The sequence below is a fragment of the Dysidea avara genome, chromosome 1, assembly GCF_963678975.1.
Source record: "Dysidea avara chromosome 1, odDysAvar1.4, whole genome shotgun sequence".
NCBI classification, from domain to species: domain Eukaryota; kingdom Metazoa; phylum Porifera; class Demospongiae; order Dictyoceratida; family Dysideidae; genus Dysidea; species Dysidea avara.
This window is the reverse complement of record NC_089272.1, coordinates 56,421,461-56,445,683: the sequence shown is the minus strand read 5'-3', so window position 1 is coordinate 56,445,683 and position 24,223 is coordinate 56,421,461. Positions and strand designations below refer to the sequence as shown.

General features: G+C 36.6%; 2 protein-coding genes across 2 annotated transcripts in view; both read right to left on the bottom strand.

Annotated features, from left to right (window-relative positions):
* Positions 1-16,462, bottom strand: part of LOC136236850 (uncharacterized) — a 56,947-nt gene extending 40,485 nt beyond the window's left edge. Inside the window, exon 1 of the mRNA XM_066027088.1 lies at positions 16,403-16,462. Within this exon, the coding sequence (XP_065883160.1) occupies positions 16,403-16,454 (52 nt within the window). The 5' untranslated portion in view covers positions 16,455-16,462. The remainder of the gene's footprint in view (positions 1-16,402) is intronic.
* Positions 4,912-7,649, bottom strand: LOC136251152 (uncharacterized). The gene is made up of 3 exons (XM_066043545.1): positions 7,570-7,649; positions 5,817-7,364; positions 4,912-5,661 (listed from the first exon to the last, which is right to left on the bottom strand). Exons 1-3 carry the CDS (start codon positions 7,622-7,624, stop codon positions 5,255-5,257), a joined length of 2,010 nt encoding a protein of 669 aa, XP_065899617.1. The 5' UTR covers positions 7,625-7,649; the 3' UTR covers positions 4,912-5,254.
* Positions 16,463-24,223: the final 7,761 nt, after the last annotated feature.

Below are 24,223 nucleotides of genomic sequence, written 5' to 3'. Positions count from 1 at the left end.
TGATCTCTTTACAGGGTGATTGTTTTTGTAGCTGACCTCTCTTCAGGGTGATTTGTTTCTAGCTGATCTCTCTACAGGGTGATTTTTTGTAGCTGACCTCTCTTCAGGGTGATTTGTTTCTAGCTGATTGCTCTACAGGTTGATTTGTTTGTAGATGAACTCTCTACAGGGTAATTTGATTGTAGCTGAACTCCTTACATTGTGTCTAGTTTGTAGCTGATCTCTCTACAGGGTGATTTGTTTGTAGCTGATCTCTATACAAGTTGATTTGTGTGTAGCTGATCTCTCTGCAGGGTGATTTTTTTGTAGCCGATCTCTCTACAAGGTAATTTGTTTGTAGCTGAACTGTCTATAAGGTGATCTGTTTGTAGCTGATCTCTCTGCAGGTTGATTTGTTTTAGCTGAACTCTCTACAGGGTGATTTATTTGTAGCTGAACTCCTTACATTGTGTGTAGTTTCTAGCTGATCTTTCTACAGGGTGATTTGTTTGTAGCTGATCTCTCTACAACTTGATTTGTGTGTAGCTGATCTCTCTGCAGGTTGATTTGTTTGTAGCCTATCTCTCTACAGTGTAATTTGTTTGTAGCTGAACTCTCTATAAGGTGATTTGTTTGTAGCTGATCTCTCTGCAGGTTGATTTGTTTTAGCTGAACTCTCTACAGGGAGATTGCTTGTAGCTGAACTCCTTACATTGTGTCTAGTTTCTAACTGATGTCTCTACAGGGTGATTTTTTGTAACTGAACTCTCTACAGGGTGATTTGTTTTTAGCTTATCTCTCTACAGGTAGATTTGTGTTGATTTGTTCATTGCTGATCGCTCTAAAGGTTGATTTGTTGTAGCTGAACACTCTGCAAAGTGTTTTGTTTGTAGCTGATCTCTATAAAGGGTAATATGTTTGTAACTGAACTCTCTCCACAGTGACTTGTGTGTAGCTGAATTCTGTGTAGCTGAATTCTCTAGAGAGTGACTTAATTGTAGCTGAATTCTCTACAGGGTGCATGACTTGTTTATAGCTGAACTTTCTTCAGTGTGACTTGTAATGTTCTGAATCTCTATAGTGATATATTTGCTTAACTCTCCACATGGTGACTTGCTTCTTGCTGAACTGTCTATAAGATTAACTGTTTGCAGCTGAACTCCCTACAGAATAACTTATGATGTAATAAAATTCTATAATGGAGTAAATAAATTAGCCGAATGCTCTATTAGGGTGACTGTTCTATTAGAGTATCTTTATCTCGCATTTGCTACACGGAGTTGGCTTTCGAATCATAACTCAGTGGTTTGTAATCCGATTCTTCTGTACTACTGCAAAGACTTTCTATGAAGATTATTCCAGCTATACACTGATTTTCAGCTCTTTGCTCTAAGCGGTTTACCTAGTAGGCGTGAAAACTAATACTTTTTTATTCATAAAAATTGATCGCGTAATTGTGACACAGGTTGGGTTTTGTGTCATATCTCCATGGTCTTTATCTCGATTCCTTTCAAACCACCAAAAGGCACTCCTACGATGGTTACTCCATCTACATAGCAATTGTCAACTCATTCCATGAAGCGGTTTACCCTGTAGGCGTGACAACAAATCGATCTTGTTTTACGCAAATAATCAGTCATAACTCCTGAACCATTCATCGGATTTGTACCAAATTTGATGCTAGGGTTCGCCGTTGGACTCCCTTTCTGTGTACCAAATTTCAAGGCGATCGGAGTACGCGTTTGCTTGTTATATCAATTTTTGCAAGTGTGCGAAAAGACGAAGAAAAAAAAACGAAGAAAAAAAAACCACACTTTGGCAGCTTGTATCTCGGAAATGGCTGGAGCGATTTCCTTCAAATGTGGAATGTAGACTCCCCTGACTGGTGGGCAACTGTTTAGCAAATTTGGTTCCAATCAGATTAGTGATCACCGAGATACAAAGGTGTGAAAATGACGTTTTCGTTCTTCCTGTCAATATACTCACGTGTGTGGCGCGCCGGCTTCTTGGGCCGCACGACACACTACCGTGTGTCTTGATATTTCATATATAAGTGGTTGTTATTCTAAATGATTGTAGAAATAAATTCAAGTTGCAAGAGATACATAGCTAAGCCATAATAATCAGTATGAAATAGAATTATAGTTCTCATAAAATTATACTGCCTGCATCAGTTACATCAACTACAGTAGAATGAGTAGATGGGGCTAAAGTATTTTCTTTGCAATGATTCTATTTATTTCACCTATTAGTAGTCTACAGTGGAGCCTGTTAATCAGAACACTTAAAATTAAGGACTCCTGCGTAATCTGTACACTTAATACTAGTCCCAAAGTATCCCTTAGCATGTAAACTGACCCAGAAAATCAGGACATCTTGATAATCAGGACACTTTTGGTCGGTCCCAAGATGTCCTTAATACACAGATTTCACTGTATAACAATAATAGCAACACTAAATTGCTGCTTATTGGTTAAAGAACTTAACATCTATACATTCCCGACTTGCATTGTAGTTTCAGTCTTTTCTGAATGGGTCAAATCAGCTTTCAGAGTGGATGGTATCAGGACGAACTACACTTATCTTAAAAGATCCTAGAAAGGGTCTAGTTGCTTCTAACTATAGACCAACTACTTGTCTTCCAACGTTATGGAAACTCTTCTCTGGAATTTTAACACAGAAGATTTTGAAGCATGTGAATGACCAGAGAATTTTAACATTTGAACAGAAGGGGTTACAGCCAGGAAGTAGAGGCACAAAAAACCAGTTATTGATTGACAAAATGATTGGTGCGGATTGTAAGGCTAGATGGACAAATTTGGCGGTTTCTTGGATTGATTTCCAGAAGCTTACGACTCAGTGTCTCATTCATGGATTTTGGAGACATTGAAGTTGTATAAGATTGACTCTCAGGTTTTTGGCCTTCTACAAAAGTCAATGTCATTATGGAATACCATCTTAACTGTGAATGGGTTGTTCATGGCCCATATTCATATCAAGTGTGGCATCTTTCAGGGGGATTCGATATCACCTTTACTTTTTTTGCTTGGCACTAAATCCTTTAAGTGAAGTATTGCAATCGACACGTTATGGTTACACAGTAAAATCTGGACAACTTGTTCAGCACCTACTGTACATGGACGATTTGAAACTTTATGTTAAAAGTGAAAGGGACTTATTTCCACTGTATCTCTGTTTAGCAGTGATATTGGCATGACAATCAATGTGACTAAGAGTGCTAAGCTTGTTGTGAAGAGAGGAAAAAATGGTGTCATCAGAGGGGGATTCATTGATTAATGTTGGAACTATACCTAATTTGAACATTTCAGATGGATACAAATATCTGGGTATCTTTCAAGATTTTTTGTTTGATGACGATAAATTAAGCAAATTGTTTTCTCAGAATATCGATCTCGGTTTCATGGTGTGTTATCTTCGTATCTCAATGGTCACTACAAAATTATTGCCTTGAATTCATACGTCCTGCCGGTAGTCAGATATTCAGCAGGCATCATCAAATGGACGCAGTCTGAACTTGATGATATTGACCGCAAGTCAAGAAAGTTATTAACTATCCATAAAGGTTTGCATCCTAAGGCTGACATCCATCAACTGTATCTTCCTAGGAAAGTAGGTGGTCATGGTCTACTCAATGTTAAGCAGATGGTTGCTGTAGAGACCAATCACTAGCCCATTATGTTTGGAGAAACAAATGTGCTGAGCCATTGATCTTTGCTTTGCAAAAATGTGGATTGTTTGCAAAGCCTACTGTTTCAGTGTCAGAGTTTAAGTCTTTGTGGTTACAGTCATGTTTGTTGACATGGAAGCAGAAACCTTTGCATGGTCAGTTCCCTTGTCAAATTGAGTCTGTGCCAAGGGTTGATTGTGCATACAAGTGGTTGAGATCGACGTATTTGAAATTGGAAACGGAGGCCTTCATAACATCTGCTCAAGACCAAGCTATTCGTACCAAAGCTTACAATGCTAAAGTGTTGAATTGTGCTGAAGATCCTACATGCAGGCTGTGTCATTCCTCTGATGAAACTATCTATCATCTGTTAAGTGCATGTCCTGCTGTAGTAGTGACAGAGTATCTGAAACGACACAATTCTGTTGCCTCACTGATCCACAAACACATTTGTGAATGTTATGGAATCCCCACATGTGAAAAGCCCTGGCTTTACAATCCACAGCAAGTAGTATAGAGTAATGGTGTTAAGATACTGTGGGATCTCAACATTAGAACTGACCGTGTTATTTCTGCCCATAGACCTGTCCATGATTGTGTTGAGCATTCTACAATGTTATTAGATGTGTCGATTCCAGCTGACTTTAACATTGTGGAGAAGGAGCGTGAGAAGATCCAAAAGTATCAAGATCTTTGTTTGGAATTGCAGTGAATTTGGGACCTTCAAACAATCAAGTTTCTTCCTATTGTTATCGGAGTAACAGGCTCATTTACACAGAATTTACAAAAACATCTAGATGAGTTACCAGGGAAACACAAACTTGGTCCATTGTTGAAGGCAGCCATTCTGGGTTCAGCTCACTTATTAAGAAAAAGTCTAAGTTTCTAAAGGTTCAGGTAGAACTTCGAACTTAAAAAATGCTTTAATGTATTTTGTCCAGTATGAAATGATTAACTAATAATAGCTATGTGGTCAACCATTTAGGCCAACTGTGACTAACAATGCAAACACAAAGTTAATGTTTAGCATCATGCAAAGCTAGCTATAGAATGACTGTTCTATTAGAGTGTTTACTACTATGTAGCAGTACATACACAACTTAATAATACTAGGGCTTTTGTGGTCAGCTGTAAAAGCAAGTGTTGGCATAGCAAAGTGCTCTAATAAAACAGTCATGTGTAATATAGCATGCTTGTATTTTCACAAACAAGGATTTATAGGATGTTATTCAAACAAAATTCTGTATTTGTGGCTTCATGCCTGGTAAAGTTTTGAAGAGATTGTGCAGTTACTGAAGCAGTGGTGAATGGACTTAAAATGTGCTGCTGATTTTTCTAAGATAAGTTTCAAGGATGATTTACTAAAAAACTTCACACAGTGCAATACAAAAAAGCAAAAAACAATACAATGTATTGATACAAATATATGAAACCAGTTTCTCCTCTCTTGCCAGCAGCTCCCTTCATATTTTGCAAACTGAACCTCCTTGCATGTCCTAGCTGTCTTCTTTATTACCTAACAGGGAACTCTGTTTAATGCAGCTATTTCCAAAATCTTGTAACTACTTATTTACTGTGGTGTGGTAGTTATAGTGATAATGCATTAGGTGTGTTATATGGTAAGTCACTAGATGAAATGTGATTCAGTTTGCTGTTTCTTATAATTGCTCGTAGTGTTTGAACTGCATTAGGATTTTTGCTGCGTGTCCTGACATAGTCTTCAACATTACAAGTGAATTTAAAAGTCAGTTTCTTTCCTGGTACTTTGTCCATGATTCCTTTGCTGTAGTAGTAGCGTAGGCCACGGCTTAGTTTGTCATAGTTCATTCTAGGCTTTCCCTTGCGTTCTCCCCACATTGCAGCAATGTCATCTGGTTGTAGTATGGTGAACTCATACTCATTTCCTGTCCACTGAATCATGAAGCTCTTGTCAGGTGTCAGTAGCATGTCTAACAGAAACTGCCACAGTTGTACAACACCTCTTCCATTAGGAACTAAACAGGAAAGAGACAAATTAATGTACACAGTGAGCAATAAGGTAAACTAATAACACAATTCCAGGAAATATCATTGGATAAAATCAATGACCAAAACTATATAATACACATCGAACAAAACAATTTTTCATTAATTGACTCTGTTGACTTACAAGGTGGTAGATTGTTTGTGCCTTCAATGGGTGCAGGTTCTTGTGGGCAAGTCACAATGTCATCTTCTGAATCACTGTCACCATTATCCTTCATCTCTGACTTACTACTTGATCCATCATCTGTGATCAGCTTATAGCTAGTGTCCATTTCTTGGCTGACAATGGGAATGTTGCTGTGCCTTGTAATACTAGCAGCTGGTATAATAGTACTCAGTGTAGCACTGCTTAAAGTAGGTACCTGGGGTAAATGACTACTTGAACTAGTGGAGACAAAGTCTGGTCTTGCTTTCTTTGGTGATGGCTCAGGAATGGTGGATGTTACCTGTGAGCTTCCTTCAACAACTGGAGGAGGGGTGTGTCTTTTTCTGGTCGGAGAATTCTCTTGAAGAGCACTGCTTGGAGGGGTTTGTAAAACTGAGCTATTAGGCATCATAAAATTAAATCCAGTTCCAGCAACTTTACCACTTGGTGGCCACACAAATGTTGGGCAGTCAACCATCATGTAATTATTGGGATGACTCTGTTGTAACATTGGAAACTGCTGTAGTGTTGAGAGAGGGCTGCTGATTCCAAGTGGTGTCAAAGAGGGGTAGACAAATGGTAGCTGAGTTCCAGGTGTAGTTGGAGTAAGCATCGGGTGAAACATAAATGGCAATGAATATGGTTGAGGAATTGCTGGAAAACCAGCTGGAGCTGCAATGGTAGTATTTAACACAGAGTGGGTAGCTAATGGTGATCTTCCTGCTGGTATGGTTACTTCAGTAGTAGCAGAAACACTTTTAGCACTTGATGGTATCCCCACAACACTCACATCACCAGTACTGTTGCCATTGCTAGAACTATTACTGTGTGACCTGCTACCACTTGGTGATGACATATCACTGTGCTTCTTTGACTGTCTTGAATGTTTGTTCTCTTGATACTTGTGAATTAGTGTAATAGGCTGGATAGGAGCCTTTAGTGAATTGTCAGGTTGTGGCTTCATTGGTATCCCCACACCAACTGCAGCGTGAACAGTTGACGAACTTAACAGTGGACTTGCTGATGATGCTATTACAGGCACTTCATGTGCACTTCCGTTAAGTTCCGTGTCACTAGCACTCACTGCACAGCTAATTATGCTTGCATGCCTCGACATAGGTACCACTTTATTTGTTAGCCGGCCGTAGTACTCAATGGTGTGATATGGGTCTATTTCTTCTGGTAGTCCTGCTCTGTGCTTTCCAGACACAACAGGCAGATATTTCACTGGAGTCGATGCACTAGAAAACGGGCTAGCGGACGACTGGGGATCAGGGGAAATCGGCGACGAAGGTATCGTGAGAGGAGCTAGCTTTTTGGACGGCTTCGTCTGCACAGATTGTTTTTGCACGATCTCTAAGACCTTTGGTGACAAGGTTAATTCAGGTGTAGTCGGAACTGTAGCTGCAGACGAAGTGGAATTAATTGCCAAGAGCGGCGGTGGAGACGAAACGAACGGTCGAGGCTGCGTCCCTGGGATATCTTCTACTTCAATCAAGCCTGTTAAACTTTTAGCAAGGATTTCACCTACAGAAAAATAAAGTAGCTAATACAATAATATCTACATTTGCGCAAATCACATTAGCTATGTGTAGATAGTATACTTTTTAGCGAACGTAGCTACATACAATCATACGACGTAGCTAGCTAACATGCGTGCAATAGCGATCGCTGAAAACTATTTCTAACTAGCTATTACAAAATCCTGCTTATAGCTACACAACTAGCTTACGATTTAAAACAGAGAGTGGATTCCAACCGGACAATGACGGTAACACAACTGCCATAGAGGCCTTGTACTCTGTGCGTCGACTGAACTAGCTAGAAAGTGCCTTGTAACTTTTGAGACCATATTTATAGCAATCCATTCACAAAAATTACCAGGAAATTCCGGTGGATAAATGAAGCCATTAGCGGATAGCTACCTGGTTGACATAGCATATGGTTTCGTACAGTATATACATGCCGCGGAACATATATGCATACCATGCAGATACGCACGAATGCAAATGCGTGGTGACACAAATTAATGTAGAAGTGTCATTAAATTATCATCGAACTCTACGTAACTCGTCCTAGTTACAACTCATCTCCTAGCTCACCCGAACACGCAATCAACCCCTCTATCATCCTAGCTACACTGTACAGGAAAGTTTGCTCTACAGTTTTTTTTTGACACATGATCACACGAATGAACATTTATAGAGTATAGTTGTCAGGTTATCTCTTATGGCTATAGCTATCACTGACAACTCATGGGTAAGGGTGATAGTTATAGCTACATATTCTGTCCTCTGTGTGCTTTAGCTACTGTAGTACATAGCTACATGAGATGTAGGAACGCAGAGAAATATAGTCGTGTATTAAAGCATTGCACGTCACTTGAACATGTGGCTACCTGTGTATTTGGTAATTCCTACACAGGGTCCCTGTAGTTTTAGTACAAAGATTCTGACTGCCTGGGCTGTGCAGGCTTCTCATAATTCCCCAGTGCATGAGATAGTAACTATTAATAATGGCTGCCATAATAATCATGAAGGTGGGTTCTTATGTAACAGCTTTCCTTAACCAATTTCCTTCTCCACCCCAGCCTAAATAACATATATGGCTCTCATGCCAAATAACTTGTATGGCCAATAACACTGTCATTTAAGAAACAATAAAACATCACTATAGTTACCACTAGATACTTAGCAGCCCGTAAACCACAAGTCCATTAAAGTTACTTTATACTTCCTTAATAGAGGTAGTATCAATACATGAAGTGACATGCACTGCTAAGCAAATGATCAACAATAGTACACCATAATTATACTGGTTTTTGGTCATGCAGGTGAAATATTATTTTAAATAGGCAAATTTCATGCATATAAGGTGACCACTGTTGTTTGTGATGGAAATATGTAGCTGCTATTCTGCCATTCAATCTCAACATTGCATGTCGTGTAACAATAAAATCTCTGTGTTCAACTGTCCAGGCTCTGTCAGGGTCTGGAAGATTGACGCAGACATTGTGAACACTGGCAAGTACAAGAAAAGCATAGTAATATGTGACTGAATTTTGGAAAATCACCCATATGGGTGCATTTGACACCTAAAATATTTTATGATCAACTCTACTTGTTGATGGTATCAAACCATTCTCAAAGCCTTAAAAAACAAGAAAAATCTTGAAATAGTTTTAAAACTGTTCCCTGGTTTTATTAGCAACCCACTAAAATACGTTTACTGTATTGTAAAGTATTAATGATAATAATAATAATAATAATAAACACGAAAATTCTAATTATTTAATGCGTGCCCATATGGGTGATTTTCCAAAATTCAGTCACATATGATGCAATTGGTTGCAGCATATTAACACTTTTAATCATCATATTATGTGACCATTACATGCCAAAGGCCACTAAGTGACAGAGACACTAACTATATTACATCAGCCAAATGAAATCCAATTCGATGATCATGGCTAAAATTGACTTTCATTTTATTGACATGCAGAAAGTTTACTGAAATGACCAAAACATTAGATAACATGCAAACATTTAACATGTCACCATCCACAAAAATATAGCATCAAATTCTATAGCTTTTAATGGAGTTTGTATCAAGTCAAGCATAATTCGACTATGGTTAAGGCTATGGGCTTGGTTTTTTCTTTGTTCAACATTGCCTAAACATTCTGTTCGTAGCGCTAGCTAAATATGGCTGAAAACAAAGTGCTTCATCACATAATTTCAGCATCTTACAAAATCATAAATCTTTGCAATGTTCAGCAAGCAAGCAAGCATGTAAACAATGTCCTAATATGAAACATTTATCATAAATATAATGAACAGGAAGTAAGGATTTAGGACAGGAAATACTTTTATCAATGTTAAAATAATATCCTGGCATTTCTAGTACTAAAGTGATTATTTTGGCACTAATCAACAAGAAAAATGTTCCACTGGAGAAGACAGATCAGAAATCCAACAATGAATAACTATACAGTATAATGTGTGTTGTGTAAGTTGATTATTTTCAATTACTATTTGATATAGAAATTAACTGTACAGTAGTTCTAGTGATGTACTAACACATCATAGATTGCTTACATAATGATAATGTGATTATTGGTGGAATGTAGACAAAACCTAATAAAGCACTTGGTGGTTTTCATAGTAATCCACTTAATCTTTCCGTAGTATTGCCAATGTACATTTTAAAAGCATTAACTTCAAATAAACTACATTACATCATTTTACTAGCATGGTGTTGAGTTTCACTTACCCTTGTTAGCGATTGTTAAGTATCGAGCAATTTGGGATCTATTTTGTATCCAATTAAGAGGGCCACCTTCCAATAGAAAGGCCATCACATCACATGTAACTAAGTTCAACTGATAAGCCAAAATAAGTTGGCTCAGTTTCAAGACACCACTTGTATTAAATCGTATCACTACTTATCTTAGTTGACTAACTTTGGAGCCATAAGAAATACTCTCTAGTCTCATGGTAGAGCCTCTGCCTACAGTAGACAGTATACTCCCTATTACAGTATCAGGTCTGTCCTTCTCATGAATGATCAAGCTTAGAACTGTATCAAAGTTGCTAGTAGTTGATGATGAGCTGTTATCTGTAAAGAAATCAATCAAGCCAGAAAGTAAAACAGTCATGTAAACATGTAGACTTTTAAATCGGACAATATGTTTTAGGTGTGTAAGAACACTTATGAGTGACTGAATATACATGTTCGCACTTTAAAAACCTGTTATCCAAACTCATGTAAAATTACACATTGTCAAGTTCGCTTGTACTGTTTACTGGGTAATAAAGAAATTCTATCTGCTATGACCTCATCACAAAGGCCACCAAACCCATTAGGCAATTAGCAAAGAATGGTAATGGTAGCTAATAAACCCAAATTATGTCACATCTTTGTGACCATTATATAGTGACACAATGGTATATTGTGTGAGCACTTAAAACGAACAATGAACTATCCCATTACTACAGTGGCATAGCCACTTAATAAACAAATCATTACGAAGTGAGAGAGAAATAACTAACTTGAAATTTGGCTGACATTGTCAATGCAAAATCTCTTCATAAGAACTAACAGTGATTTAAGCTAGAAACTTGCTATAAATGAACTTTTCTGCTTGGAGAGGCATAACTTAGCAGAGCGCATATATTCATAGCCATTGTTAATTCTAGTTATAAGTGGAAGTGATGTTAGAAGTAGGCAATAGTGTTGAGTTACGTGTGTGTGTGTGTGTGTGTGTGTGTGTGTGTGTGTGTGTGTGTGTGTGTGTGTGTGTGTGTCTGTGTGTGTGTGTGTGTGTCTGTGTGTGTGTCTGTGTGTGTGTGTGTCTGTGTGTGTAATTAAATACATCAATTAAGACACACTATATCATGCCATTCCAGTATAATCATGAAGAGCTTCAGAGTCAGAATATAGTGTTTACATAGTTTGTTATGCATGATATAACTTTTCTAATGAAACTTGCTCATGTTAGCTACCAGTAGACTGCATAGTTTGTTCCTGTCCACAGACACATTATGGCCGGTAGTTAGTACACAATCAAATTACAATACTTCTAAATAAATTTCTGATATGCTAGAAGGACTAAAATGGATGAAGGTGTCTTGCGATATTGAATAATGCACTAAAGCTTCTATTATCTTACAAGAAATTATAGCACTCTAGCTAAGGAAATTGGTTAAAGGAAATTATTATTGTTACAGCTTCCAAATGTGCTCCAGTGTTATCACAATACTTCAATAATGAAACTAAACATTATGGTCTCTTGGACAGCTTATGTTAATGTATACATGTATTATGTATGTGTGATATATAAACACATTCAGTGATAAGTTGATGTGGTTTATGATGTAATTACAATTTTTACACAATGAACACTAAAGACCAAACCTATATACTAAATGTATCTTAATGGTAATTAATAGTACCACTATCATGTATATGTAAGGTAGTGTTGTAATTGTTCTAACCAGTCAACCCTGACCACTAGCAAGGGAGGATTCACTTGGCATTACTATAAGTTTTCAACAAGAGTTGTAATCACAGACTGCTGTAGTGTACTCTGTATGACCTACATCACTTGCCAAGCAGAAATATCAAATGCCATTTCGTAGAAGAGGAAGTCATGCTAATAACAATAGTGGAATTAGTTTATGTGCACACTAGCTTTACTGAGGAAACATGGCTTGCCAGAACACCATAGCTATCTAGCATTATGTCTCAGATTATGGCCAGGGCATTTTTCTTTCACGCACCTTTATACTGTGGCCACTAAACAAGACCACACAGAGATTATACAAGGCATTTTATATACAAGTTGGATGGCCATGGTCATATATTCTTGGGATCAATTTAATATGATCTCTGTCTGAGTTGTACTCTTCTCGATGTTTTTCTCAGCAAACAACACAGACTCAAAGTTAACAAGTATTCGAGGCCAAAATATGCTTTAGTGTTGTTAACCCCATCATTTGTGGGAATTGCTTTCACTTTAGAAACTAGTATTTATTGTTTATATTTGCTGAAAGGGTCTCTGGCCACTAAACAGGACCAGGAATTTATACCGGCAGGAGTAGCCATAATGTGAAGCAATACAGTGTATTTATGTACAATTTTTATACCAAAAATCCCATGTCTTTCTTTATGGCCATGAATTTCAGTAAAAAGTTTTCATGTAAGGGGAACATCTGTGCCAGCCTGTTTCATCCAAATCAATAGTCCATCACTTAGTAAACCAGAAGCACAAAGCCTTGTGGTACTGAAGCACTCCTAAGCTATGCAACTATGTCATTTTACCATTTAGATCATTGCAGAAAATTGTGAAGACTTTAAAAGTTGTTACAAAAGCTATTACTGGCTTAAACACCTGCCAAACAAAAAATATTTTTAGAGGCACTTACTACGCACAAAGGTGCTGGGTGACAGTTTGAGTTTGGTTTTTAAGGGAGGAAATGTCTGGCTTTCAAACTAAAAGTATTTAAATATTCTAAATGGAAATGGCATGCAGAGAGGGAAGTGGGAGGAGGAGGAGGCATTTGCCCCAAATGCCCTTTGCTGGATCCACCATTGAATCCTACACTGGTGTTTATAAAGACAGTACCAATCCATTACTGATACCAGGAGCTTATAAATGCTAAAGGCGCTTATAAGCTCCTGCTGATACTTTGTACACAAGAATTAGCTAACCAAACAAACTTGCTAATCTCTTAAAGTGTAGCTTGTTGGTTTGTATTTGAGGATTAGCATATCCTGCCATCTTGAAAAACAATTAAATGATGTCAATCATAAGTATTGAATGTACGGGACATGTTGAGTTTTACCAATACAAGTTCAATACCACCAAATATGGGCTGATATTTGTTTACTGGAACATAATTGAGACTGGTGACTACATCAAAGGAAAGAATGCCACCAGATTATGGATAATGTTACAAATGAAAAACAGTATGAGAGGGACCTCTGTAATTAATCCAATCACTACAAGTATAAGCATAATATAATAGTCTGCCATTGACACTCTACCTAAACCTCCATGGCATTGAAGAAAGAAATGGTTCACGAAGGTAAGTCCATGATGCCTGAATAGTACGTAATTGGCAAAAAGGCACGTATTTGGCACAAACAGCAAGGTAATCAAGCTTGTACCATTATCCATTATTGGGTTACTATATACATGTCTGAAGCCATAAGCAAGTAAGCAAGCAAGCAGCCAAGATGGTATGTTTTGCCTTTGGTTATGCCAAACTAACACTGTTAAGCTGCTGTGAAGAAAAAACGTGACTGGTTTATTGGGTGATATTTTATTATTTTTGGCAGGAAAGTGAAAACCTTTGTGATCTCTACTATACAGTAGTATGGTGCTTGTGGTGCTTTTCACTTGCAGCAGCAGAATAAAATTGTTATGAATCACCATTCACCACATTATTTCTCTTTCACCATTAGTTAGAGATGACAGTATAGATCCAGAGTTGCTATGGGAAACTGCTGAGTTATGTTCATACACAACAATCTATCCATAGAACATAATGGGATTGGAAACTGTGAAGTTATTGTATACAATAACTCTCTTCCTTGTTCTAAAATATGATACATCAGTGCTGGACTATCTGTGGTATGCTCTTAGTTATTTTTAACACCAAATGAGGAAATCAAACACAAGGAAAGGCTACCTCTTATCACATGATGATCATTGTACCCAACACTGTATAGGTTGTGAATCTGTAATCGTAAATGAGGATTTAATATGTAGTAATCGTACAAGTCAAGTACTAATATCAATACCCTACATGTCAATAACGTTAATACATACATATTACATTGCAGGCAATTATGATGTACGTCTGCTCATACAAGAATACCTTCCAATTTCCTTAATCATATTTCACCTATTCAGTTATTATTAAGAATTTAAGGGATATTTCTATCATAAAATGTACAACATACATATTGTATTTACTTGGTTAATGCTGCGGCGTTTATTACCTTAATTCATAAAATTGATGCACGTGGTGACTATTCGAACTTGACCACCACTCTATGCTAGAAAACAGTGTTGAAGTCTTTATTTTCAAAATCGATTGTGACACCACCCAAGTGCAGCTACTATTGAAGGTGTAGGTAGCATTTAACCAAGTAAATATGGTAAGTGTAATAAACATTGTACTTGATTTGTTAGACCAGATATGCTTAAATCACTGTAGTGTAACTATTTTGTGTTATTTGAAATTGCTGTTATTTTAGCCAGAATGCATACAGGAATACAAACATTGACAATAATTATGGTAAAGTTATAAATCAAGTACCGTATTTCTAAATAACTCCCTTCAAAAGCCAACCACTAAGTGCTTTGTTTTTCTATCATAGATGCAATCAATGCTTCAAAAAATCAGTTTGTATTGTACATACTTGTTAAGAAATCATGTGCTTTCGATTCTACTCTTGAATAGCAGGTTGAGATGCTTATCTAATAGTATGTAATTAAATTAAATAAATATGACAGGAAATTGAGATAAAGGAAAAAAACTGATGAATTTGATAAATCAGTTAAATTCGCCATTTTTTAAATGTCCATAAGTGTCTTTGAAAGTAAGTACTTATAGATCTGATTGGCCACTTTTTGTCAAAATTTAATTTGTCAAAGATGATGAAGTATGGATTTGTCAACTTTTCCTTCTGTCAAAATTTCCTGCATATGGTATATTAAATATTGAAATAGGTTGTTGACTAAAAATGTTGGCTTGATAATTATAAAAACACACCTGTCAAAATATGCTTACCATAATACCAAAGTAAACAAAAGCTATTGAAGTGGTTTTTAGGTTGGTGATAGTACTTACCCAACAACACATTTTTGTCTCATCTCTTAAATATAATAATGTTTTGTACTAAATGTGACAGTGTGGTAAGAATGTCATAGAATAATAGCAGATAGTATATAGGTTTTTTTTCCCATAATGATTAAGCAGTCTTGAAAGGATTAGACATCAAAACACAATTTGAATTACATACAGAGTCCCCAAATTTTCTACCAGATATTTATTTATTACACACATAGTATAAGAACTAATGCAATGCTTCAGATAGGATTCTTGATTTCTCAAGAAACATCACAGATATCAAATATCAAGCTATTAAATTATCCACAACTAAGAGCACAATTAATACTAACATAACATAATACATCTCATCATTTCACAGAAGATGACATCTAACATAATTTATGTAATGTGCATAGTATAGTACATTTCATGTACATGATATTTGCTCCACTCCCTTAGCACATGCTAATATCATGCCAACTGTAAACATACCATCTCATCTTTGACTGAAACTATATTAGTTTAACTCTTCCATCCCACTTATACAGCAGTACAAATTCCCCAAATACAAAGGAATAGTTATGTGTCTACAAAGGAAGCTATAGTGAATGACAATAGAAGAATTGTTTGGGAATAGCACTCAATCATGACTTTAATTCATCATCAGACACGTGTAAGATACATGTATACTAGAGTATAAAATTGTATTGTTTATTTGTGTGTACAATGAAACTTTACTTGGTCAGTATAGCTACCTCTTTAATGAGATAATCTTGTTATGTAAGCCTGCTCTAATGATAGGTGTTTTGAGTTACCATGTATGGCCAAAGCATTGTCCAAGTGTAGCAAGTCATACTCCTAGAACCCAAAGCTGAGTGCATTAAATGACCTTATTACGTCATTTGGTATTGAAATAAATACTTTTAGTCACAGAAAATACAGGTATGGTCCTTATATTGTATTAATGAAATTTAACTCTTCGGTAACTTCAAAGTCATGTCATGGTGTAACTGGGTACAAGTCAGTAAAGTGACAACATTGGTATGTGATAATGTGCACTGAAAAATATTTCCTGGTAGAGGCTTGTAGTCAAATGAAACATTATCACATATACATAACATCTTACTCCTATTGCTATTGGATAACACACAAGTGTGCAAGCACACATCACGACCACTACAAACTGATGCCACTAATACACACTTTACAATACAGACATACCCGTATTGGTCCCAGAAGCATACAGGATCTGGTGAAAGAGTGAAAGTGACATTCGGTCACTATAGCAGACTTTCATAAAGTTATCTAATAAGGGGTTGTGGTCATTTTGAACCGATGAAATAAATGCTGGTCTCGTTGATCCTGGTTGGGACAGCTGTGGTGATATTAACTCAATAAATTTTTCAGTTGTCTTGTCAAAATGATTGCTACTGAATCCAACAAAAAAGAGGTTTCGTTGCAGGAAAACATTCAACATGGCTTTTCCTTCATTAGACATCAAATCGTTAGCATCACGACCTAGAAAGTCAAACACAACAGTTTTGGGCTGTGAAAGCATCCGATAGATGTGTAATAAGCTATTAGGCCAGCCACCATTTCCAAATACTTTAGAAGTCAGAGTCATATCATTTTCAGTCAAACTAACTGACTTGAGGCCTAGCACTCAGTAGTGCTCCAACACTTCTGTATAGCACGTTGTTGATAGCAAAACATCATTCTGGTTCATGGCTGATAAGAACTGCAAAGCATAGTGTTTGACATACATTGTCTGCCCACTCAGACTATTAACTTTATTGTGCAGCAGTGGCGGATCTAGATGGGCTTCTGGAAACCCCCTTTCAAATTTAGCTCAGTGGCAGTCTAAATACATCAAAAATTGTACTGACAATTTGTTATAGCAAACAACTATATACCACTGTATTTTAGTAGCATGCATGCAGTTACACTTAACTACCACCATTTATAGCTATTAAATCCTCAGCAACACTTCACTTTTCAACTCCCACTGCATTAAAAACGATCGAGATACTCTAATAGAGCAGTCATGTAACTACTCTAATAGAACAATCAAAGCTACAGCTTGCAGTCACCATATTTGCCCTATTGTTAGCTATAGTATTTACAGTTTAAAGCATTGGATTTATTGTAAATGGTAACTAAAAATAGCCTAAAATTCGATCTCAGAGCTCAACATTTTCCGGAGAAATGTCATCAGAAGTCCTATTCAGCTATACCAACTTTCAGAAACCCCCTTTTAAAAATCCTAGATCCGCCACTGTGCAGGGACGACAGCCATGAGTCGTACACTCCATTGCGCCTCAATATAGCTGTGACCTCATGCGCGGCGTACATGGGGTTCAGCTCGCACGCGTTCTGCAACAGGCGATGCTTGTTCGAGCACTTGCGAGGATCCACGAACCCCATTGCATACTTGATCATGATGCCCTCCTCGCAGACAGCCTTATAATCAATTGGTATTATTATCTCGAAAATCAGTATTCGTGTAGTCAGGCAAACACAGTCGACTGATTCCTGGTCCAAGTACAAATGCTATATTCTTTGGATCAAATTCTATCGTGATGTCCACCTTTGTTCTCCGTGTACTCGTCCATTGATTGTATACCGAAGGGGAAATCAACACCAGGCAGACACCCGGGAAACGAGCTACGGAGGCGTTTAAAACAGTGTGGTGATACGCGCCTAATAAGATTATTCACAAAATTTAGGCGACTACTTGATGCGCTATATAATCACAGCCTTTTAGTTTTACAACACAATACCGGTGGCGCCACATCACAGTGTGTTTTCACAATCTGGACACGTAGAGTCTAATGATTATGATTATGATTATGATTATGATTAAATACGGGTAAAGGCATAGCCTGTATACCCGAAAATAAATCTTGAATCTATTAACTGATGACTCTAATTGATGCATACAAATTTTCCTTTTCCCCATCAACCATCAAATTATGGAACCAACTCCCTGCTGATGTAATTAATTCCTCTACCCCTAATGAGTTTTGTAATAACTTAAGTAACTTTTATGATCACACCTGTGCGTTATAATCTTTTGATTGCTGCACAGTAATAAATATAATATAATATAATAATATAATAATAACTGTCCAACAACGATTTAATAGTATAATCGGGGTACTATTTACAACGTAAGTAGGTAAGCTATTCCAATCATTGATGATCCTATTAATAAAGTAATTCAGTTGGTCTACACAACAATCTTGACCGTTCCTTAAACAACTTGAACTGATGCCCCCTGGTGGTAGTATTTGAGAAAGTATATAAATTAGTAAAAAATATCTGTGTTGAAGTAGTTATTAAGAATTATATAAAGGAAAATTAGGTCACCTCTCAGACGTCTGTATTGGAGTGATGGTAATGATAATAATGTCAACTTCTCAGAATAGGATTTATCCTGTAGTTGTGGGAGAAGACAGGTAGCTCTTTGTTGCACCTTCTCTATCTTTCTCTGATCAAGAGCGTAATGAGATCCCCAAATAACATTGTTATATTCTAAGATGGGTCGAACTAATGTACTGAACAATTGTGTTAGCATGATAGGGTCAAGATAATAAAATTATTTTTTAATCAATCCAAATACTCGGTTAGCTTTGGTGGTGACTTGAGCAGTGTGGTCATGAAATTTTAGTTGGCTGTCAAAAAGAATGCTAAGGTCGCTGTGTGATGTATCAAGTTCATTTAGTGTTCCATTGAGATAGTAAGGGCCATGGTGGTGAGCTGGGCCAAAGTTAAGATGCTAATGGACACATAGAATCATAATCATGGCACTTCTATATAACGCGCTTAGACGAGAATCATCACCGGATACGAAGGTAGCTTTTTAATCGATACATCCATATAAACTGGAATAAAATTACGGTGATAAAAGTCCTATCCATGGGCCAACCAGTGTACTGTTGTGCATGCATGGGGCGTGGCTATCTAAGGCCTCTTGTAGGCTACGGTGTTTGTGTACATAGCTAAACTGATAAATCCTGTGACCAGCTAATTAAGCTAATAAAGATGATCATCTCTAATGCATACCCCATAGCTATGTGCAAATTATGCTTACCATCTCAGTGGATTTTAAAAAGTGATGTCATTGTTTGGAAATGAAATACGGTCAAGTACCTTATATAAATTGACTAAATCCAAAACCTAGCAACTAGCATTGTGCAACTACAACTAAGCAGTCACTCGTACAAACAGTATTGTGATCTCATGTCAGACATGCCTGTGAATATTCCTGTTCATAATACAAGGCCTGTCCAAGTGTGGCCATTGTCCGAGTGTGCAATCAGCCAGCTAGTGTCTGCATAGGTGACTTGTAGATCAAGACATGGTTGGAGTTGAATATTTCTTCTTTCCATATTGTTAATGCGATGTCTTGTTAGCAAGTTTACATTTTCCTAAGGCTACATGACAAATGCAGCTGAGCAGCTTCATTGTGGCATTGACATTTTGTGAGGTTGATCTGATAATAATAAACCTCTAAACTCTTTACCACAGCTATTATTTCACTTAAATCCATTATCCATAACTGTTGCAATATTAGTACCTGACAGACATTACCATTTTGTTTCTGGAAAGTGGATACTGTGACATGTATATACATGTATCCACTTTCCAGAAACAAAATGGTGCACACAATAGCTAGTTGCTAGTATGTGTGCCGTGTATGCTGTATATCACACACTTGGCATTTGTCACCAATATTGTTGTTGATTAATACAAATTAAGTGACTTCATGACCAGCTAATCTATGGACCCTGTAAGTTAAGACAGCTGTATATGCAGGAGCTTATCGAGTCTGGAGGGTTAGATTCAGTAAATTCCTCATTCTAAAGACACCAAAATAGTTGATTAAAATATTGATCAGCAGCATTTTGGTCCAGTCTATATCTTAATGCGTATGACCACATTATATTCATGGTGGTAAATGAGTTCAATTGAACTTTGTATTGTGGTCCATGTACTGTATGTAGCTGTGAGACACTCCTACACTGTGTTATTGAGTTGTGATGTAATCAATCACCTGTACAATACATACTTATTGTTTTCAGTAAGTGTTGGTTCTGTAATTGTAATCTGGCAACAACCGTGGTAGTTGCTAGGAGCTATTTTTTGTACTATTTAGCTGCAATAATGACTAATATAGCATTGTTTCCCACTGATGTAACATAATAATGATGTAACATAATAATATATATGTCTTGATTATCATACTTATTCACATTTCAAAGTTTCAATTTACTGGAAAGCATTACACAAAAAATAGTGTAACTGAATTCTTACACCAATCAGTTGTGTACACTCAGTTACACTTGTTGACATTATGGAGTCTTTGTAATTACCTAATATGGTTGTGTTTCATCAGTTTCACTACATTAAAGGCTTGTGGTTTAATGACTAAGTGTTTAAACATTGTGGTTGATGGAACATATATCCCCCATACAACGTGGTTAGTGGATTTCATCGACCACTGCCTATCTGTCGTAGCCACTGCCTATCTGTCGTAGCCATCATGACCATTAGCAATGTTTTCCATGGTGACTATACTTAGACAACATCAATAATTTACAAACTAAACTGAACATTATTATTATTATAATATTATCAGATGGTTGTCTGGATATGATGATTTTATATGTGGATGACTTGGATTAGCTACAGATGGTGTATTAAAGAGCTGGGAGGCTGACAGTGGTCACAACATTGCTGTTCTACCTAACTCACACACAAGGGATGGATTATACAGTTGGTGTTTAGCTAACAGGTAGGTTGTGAAGTAGCTCAATTACTGTACTGATAATTATGACATCATAAGTTATAATACTGTATTTGATTGATTAAATGCTGTGGAGTTTATTACTTTAGAAATAATGTAGCAGCTATTCAATTTTGCCCACTACTCTACCCTCGAAAACAATGTTTAAATTGAGTCAGACAATTTTAACTCAATTGTGACACCGCTCAACTACAGCTACTATTAAAGGTGCAGCATTTAATCATGGTATTTAAGTACTTGCAAAAGTGCATTTGCTTATATAAGCTGTATTAATGTTCATCATAAGTATATCAAAGAGTATTGCTGTGTGCATAATGAGTGTTGATAATGAAAAGATGATGAAGGGCGCTTTGTGAGTTTGTGGCTTGTAGCAGACAAAGATCGTCTGCTACAAACTTGTTGATTGTACAGTTTATTTTTGGTGCATTTTAAATCCCTCAGGCTAATCTTGAGGAAGTGTACTGTGTGAACTTTTCACTACTTTAATTTATCCTTATAAGGCATTTGATAATTTATGGATTCAGTAAAATGTTTGCTTGTGATGGTATGTCATAAGCTGGTGTATTTTGTCAATTACTATCCCCTCAAGATGACTAAAGGAGTTGGTCAGTGTATTTCAACTGTTTCAGTCATGAGCTGGCGCCATTGACCATGTAAGGGCTTCTCAATCAGGGACTATTTTCAATACTCTGGTATTCATAGAGAATTACTGACTCTACTTCCTGTGTGGTTGTGAATTTACCACTGAGTAATTCCATGAATGCTGTAAAAAGTACCATCCAAACCTGTAGACCTACCTAAATAGTCTGGGGAACACACTACCACTGTATGTTAGTCTAATAATTATGATGTCAGTAGACTAATTCATTTTCTATTCACCAAATAAGATGTGTAGATATGATTTGTACTGCTGGGATATGTTTGTGTCAACTGACGTAACTAACACATTACTATGGGATCTGGCATCTGAATGTACATGTATTGTGTGTATATCCCAGCCACATCATGTTTAACACTTTGAACCCTCAAGTGAAGTTGCATTGAGGTTATGTGTACAATTATACTGTTAATATTGTATTAGAACTTATTATTTGATAATTAATTCCATTGAATCACTGTACACTGACTGATGTCCTAATCCAATGCACATGTACAGGATATAGTCTCATAGGAAGATACATTGTCTTGTAGTAAGAAAATGAAGTGCTGTCTATTATTATGTAATTCTACATAGTACATGTGTGAGTGCATAATTTGGTTAGATTTTCCAGATCACTTGTAGAGATTTTACTTTCATATTCGGGTATTTGTGTAACAAAGCGACACACCAATGACACCCGCTGGGTGTGACTGGTGATTTGTTATTGACTGTCATATGTTTATGTCCACAGGAATGGGTGTAGTGAGGATTGCATCATAAATTTATAAGAACCGAATGAAACTCCTTTCTTAATTAATACTTGAGGTAAATCATTTATCATGTCGATACTGGCCACAATGCTCACTGATTATCTTTATGCTAAAAACATACTATAGTGTTAAGCTCCAGCTTCCATCTTATTTCAAAAACTTCGTTGATACTCACTTCCCCTCCAATTTTGTGTCTTTAATGGCAATACATGTGATGTATGGCATTGTCCTCCCATACAGTAGTATCATGTGATACCATTACCCAGTATTAGCTGAATCTGTAAATGCAATGATATTGTAATTCTCATTGAGTGTTATTGGTTTAAAAATGAACACCTTAAAGAATGAGAAACAGTTAATATGTAATACAGCATCAGCTACCTCTATTCCTATGAACATTTCTGTTTGTGTTGCTAGACAAAAAATAAGTGTATTGTTGCTATACATTTATTCATAGGGGATATGAAGAAATCATTATGGGTATAGCTATACCAGCTCAGAAGCCACGTTTTACTTATTTTCATTAAAGGAATGTGTCTGTCTAGTCCATATTAGCATAATTATGTTTTAATTGTAAGCCAAATAAGTTTAACTACAACAAGAGCATGTCCTGTCACGTAGCTATGTTATCATGTCATTATCATAATGTAATAATCAATATGATGTGACTGTAGGTGGATGTTGTGCCTCCATTGCATAGAATGGACACTTCATTCAGATTGTTTCAGTCTGTTCTTCCTTTAACCGATTGATCCAGTCATATGTAATGAGTGTTGAAACTTTACATGATGGGCTATGGTTGCCAAACTATTGTCGTGATAACATGTCTGTTTCTAATCATGTAGTTAGTTTGGTCATTTTGTGTATCACTGCCTTTTTAAATTTGATGAAGCAACAGTCACATGTGGTCACGTATATAAACTTGATATGTAAAGCCAAGCTGTTATGGTTTATTGTTTCATGGTTTTGTAAGTACTGCACATTTCCTTAATGACATGTGCCCAGTAGGGTTTGTTGTCAGTGTAGCCAGGATGAGAAAACTGTGAAATATTTACCCATATTGTAATAACAGACATTATGAAATATTAAGTACACAACCTATTCAGACTCACTCAGACATTTAGCTACTGTAAACTACTTTACCACACCTATTGTTGTGATTTACATGTAAAATGATATAAATGCAGTTATACTTTTGTAATGGTTAACTATCTATGCATATCACAGCCATCAGTGATAATGCATCTGGCATAAATAAATAAGGTTGTATTCACACCTATGGGGTGCGTATACTAACATCTTGCATGACCTGTAGGTATCTTACAAGATGAAGAATAGTGTATGTATGACATAAAAGTCTGGGTATTGTAAATAAAACAATCAGACAAAAGTTGCTCAGAATTTACACACTGGCATCACAAGTGTTTATAATATGTACTGTAACAGTATTTTATCACATTCTCTCAGCATGCCATTTTTACATTTGTTTGGTACCTGCTATTCATCTTGACCAACACCTTGCATGACCAAGTGATACATCAGTGACAAGATGAAAGTATATATAGTCAAAAAGTTGTGAAGTTAACAATGGCTCTCCTTAATTGTTGTTCTATTGAGATGACATCCAATGTATATGGTGTACAGCGTAGAATGGTTTTCAAGTCAATTAACAGGTTATTCATTATCTTTATAGCTTCTCATTTGTGTTCACAACATTAATTACTATTGCTAGTGTTCCATTGTGGAAAAGACAAGAAGGGTATGACAACTGTGGAAACCACATGTCAAACCCAGCAACGCACTTGCTGGGACTCTATGTATAA

Coding starts and splice junctions, on each gene's coding strand:
- LOC136251152 (XM_066043545.1), bottom strand. CDS start 7,624: ATGGCAGTTGTGTTACCGTCATTGTCCGGTTGGAATCCACTCTCTGTT. Junction 7,365..7,569: donor TCCACTCTCTGTTTTAAATC/GTAAGCTAGTTG, acceptor ATTTTTCTGTAG/GTGAAATCCTTGCTAAAAGT. Junction 5,662..5,816: donor CACAAACAATCTACCACCTT/GTAAGTCAACAG, acceptor TTTCCTGTTTAG/TTCCTAATGGAAGAGGTGTT.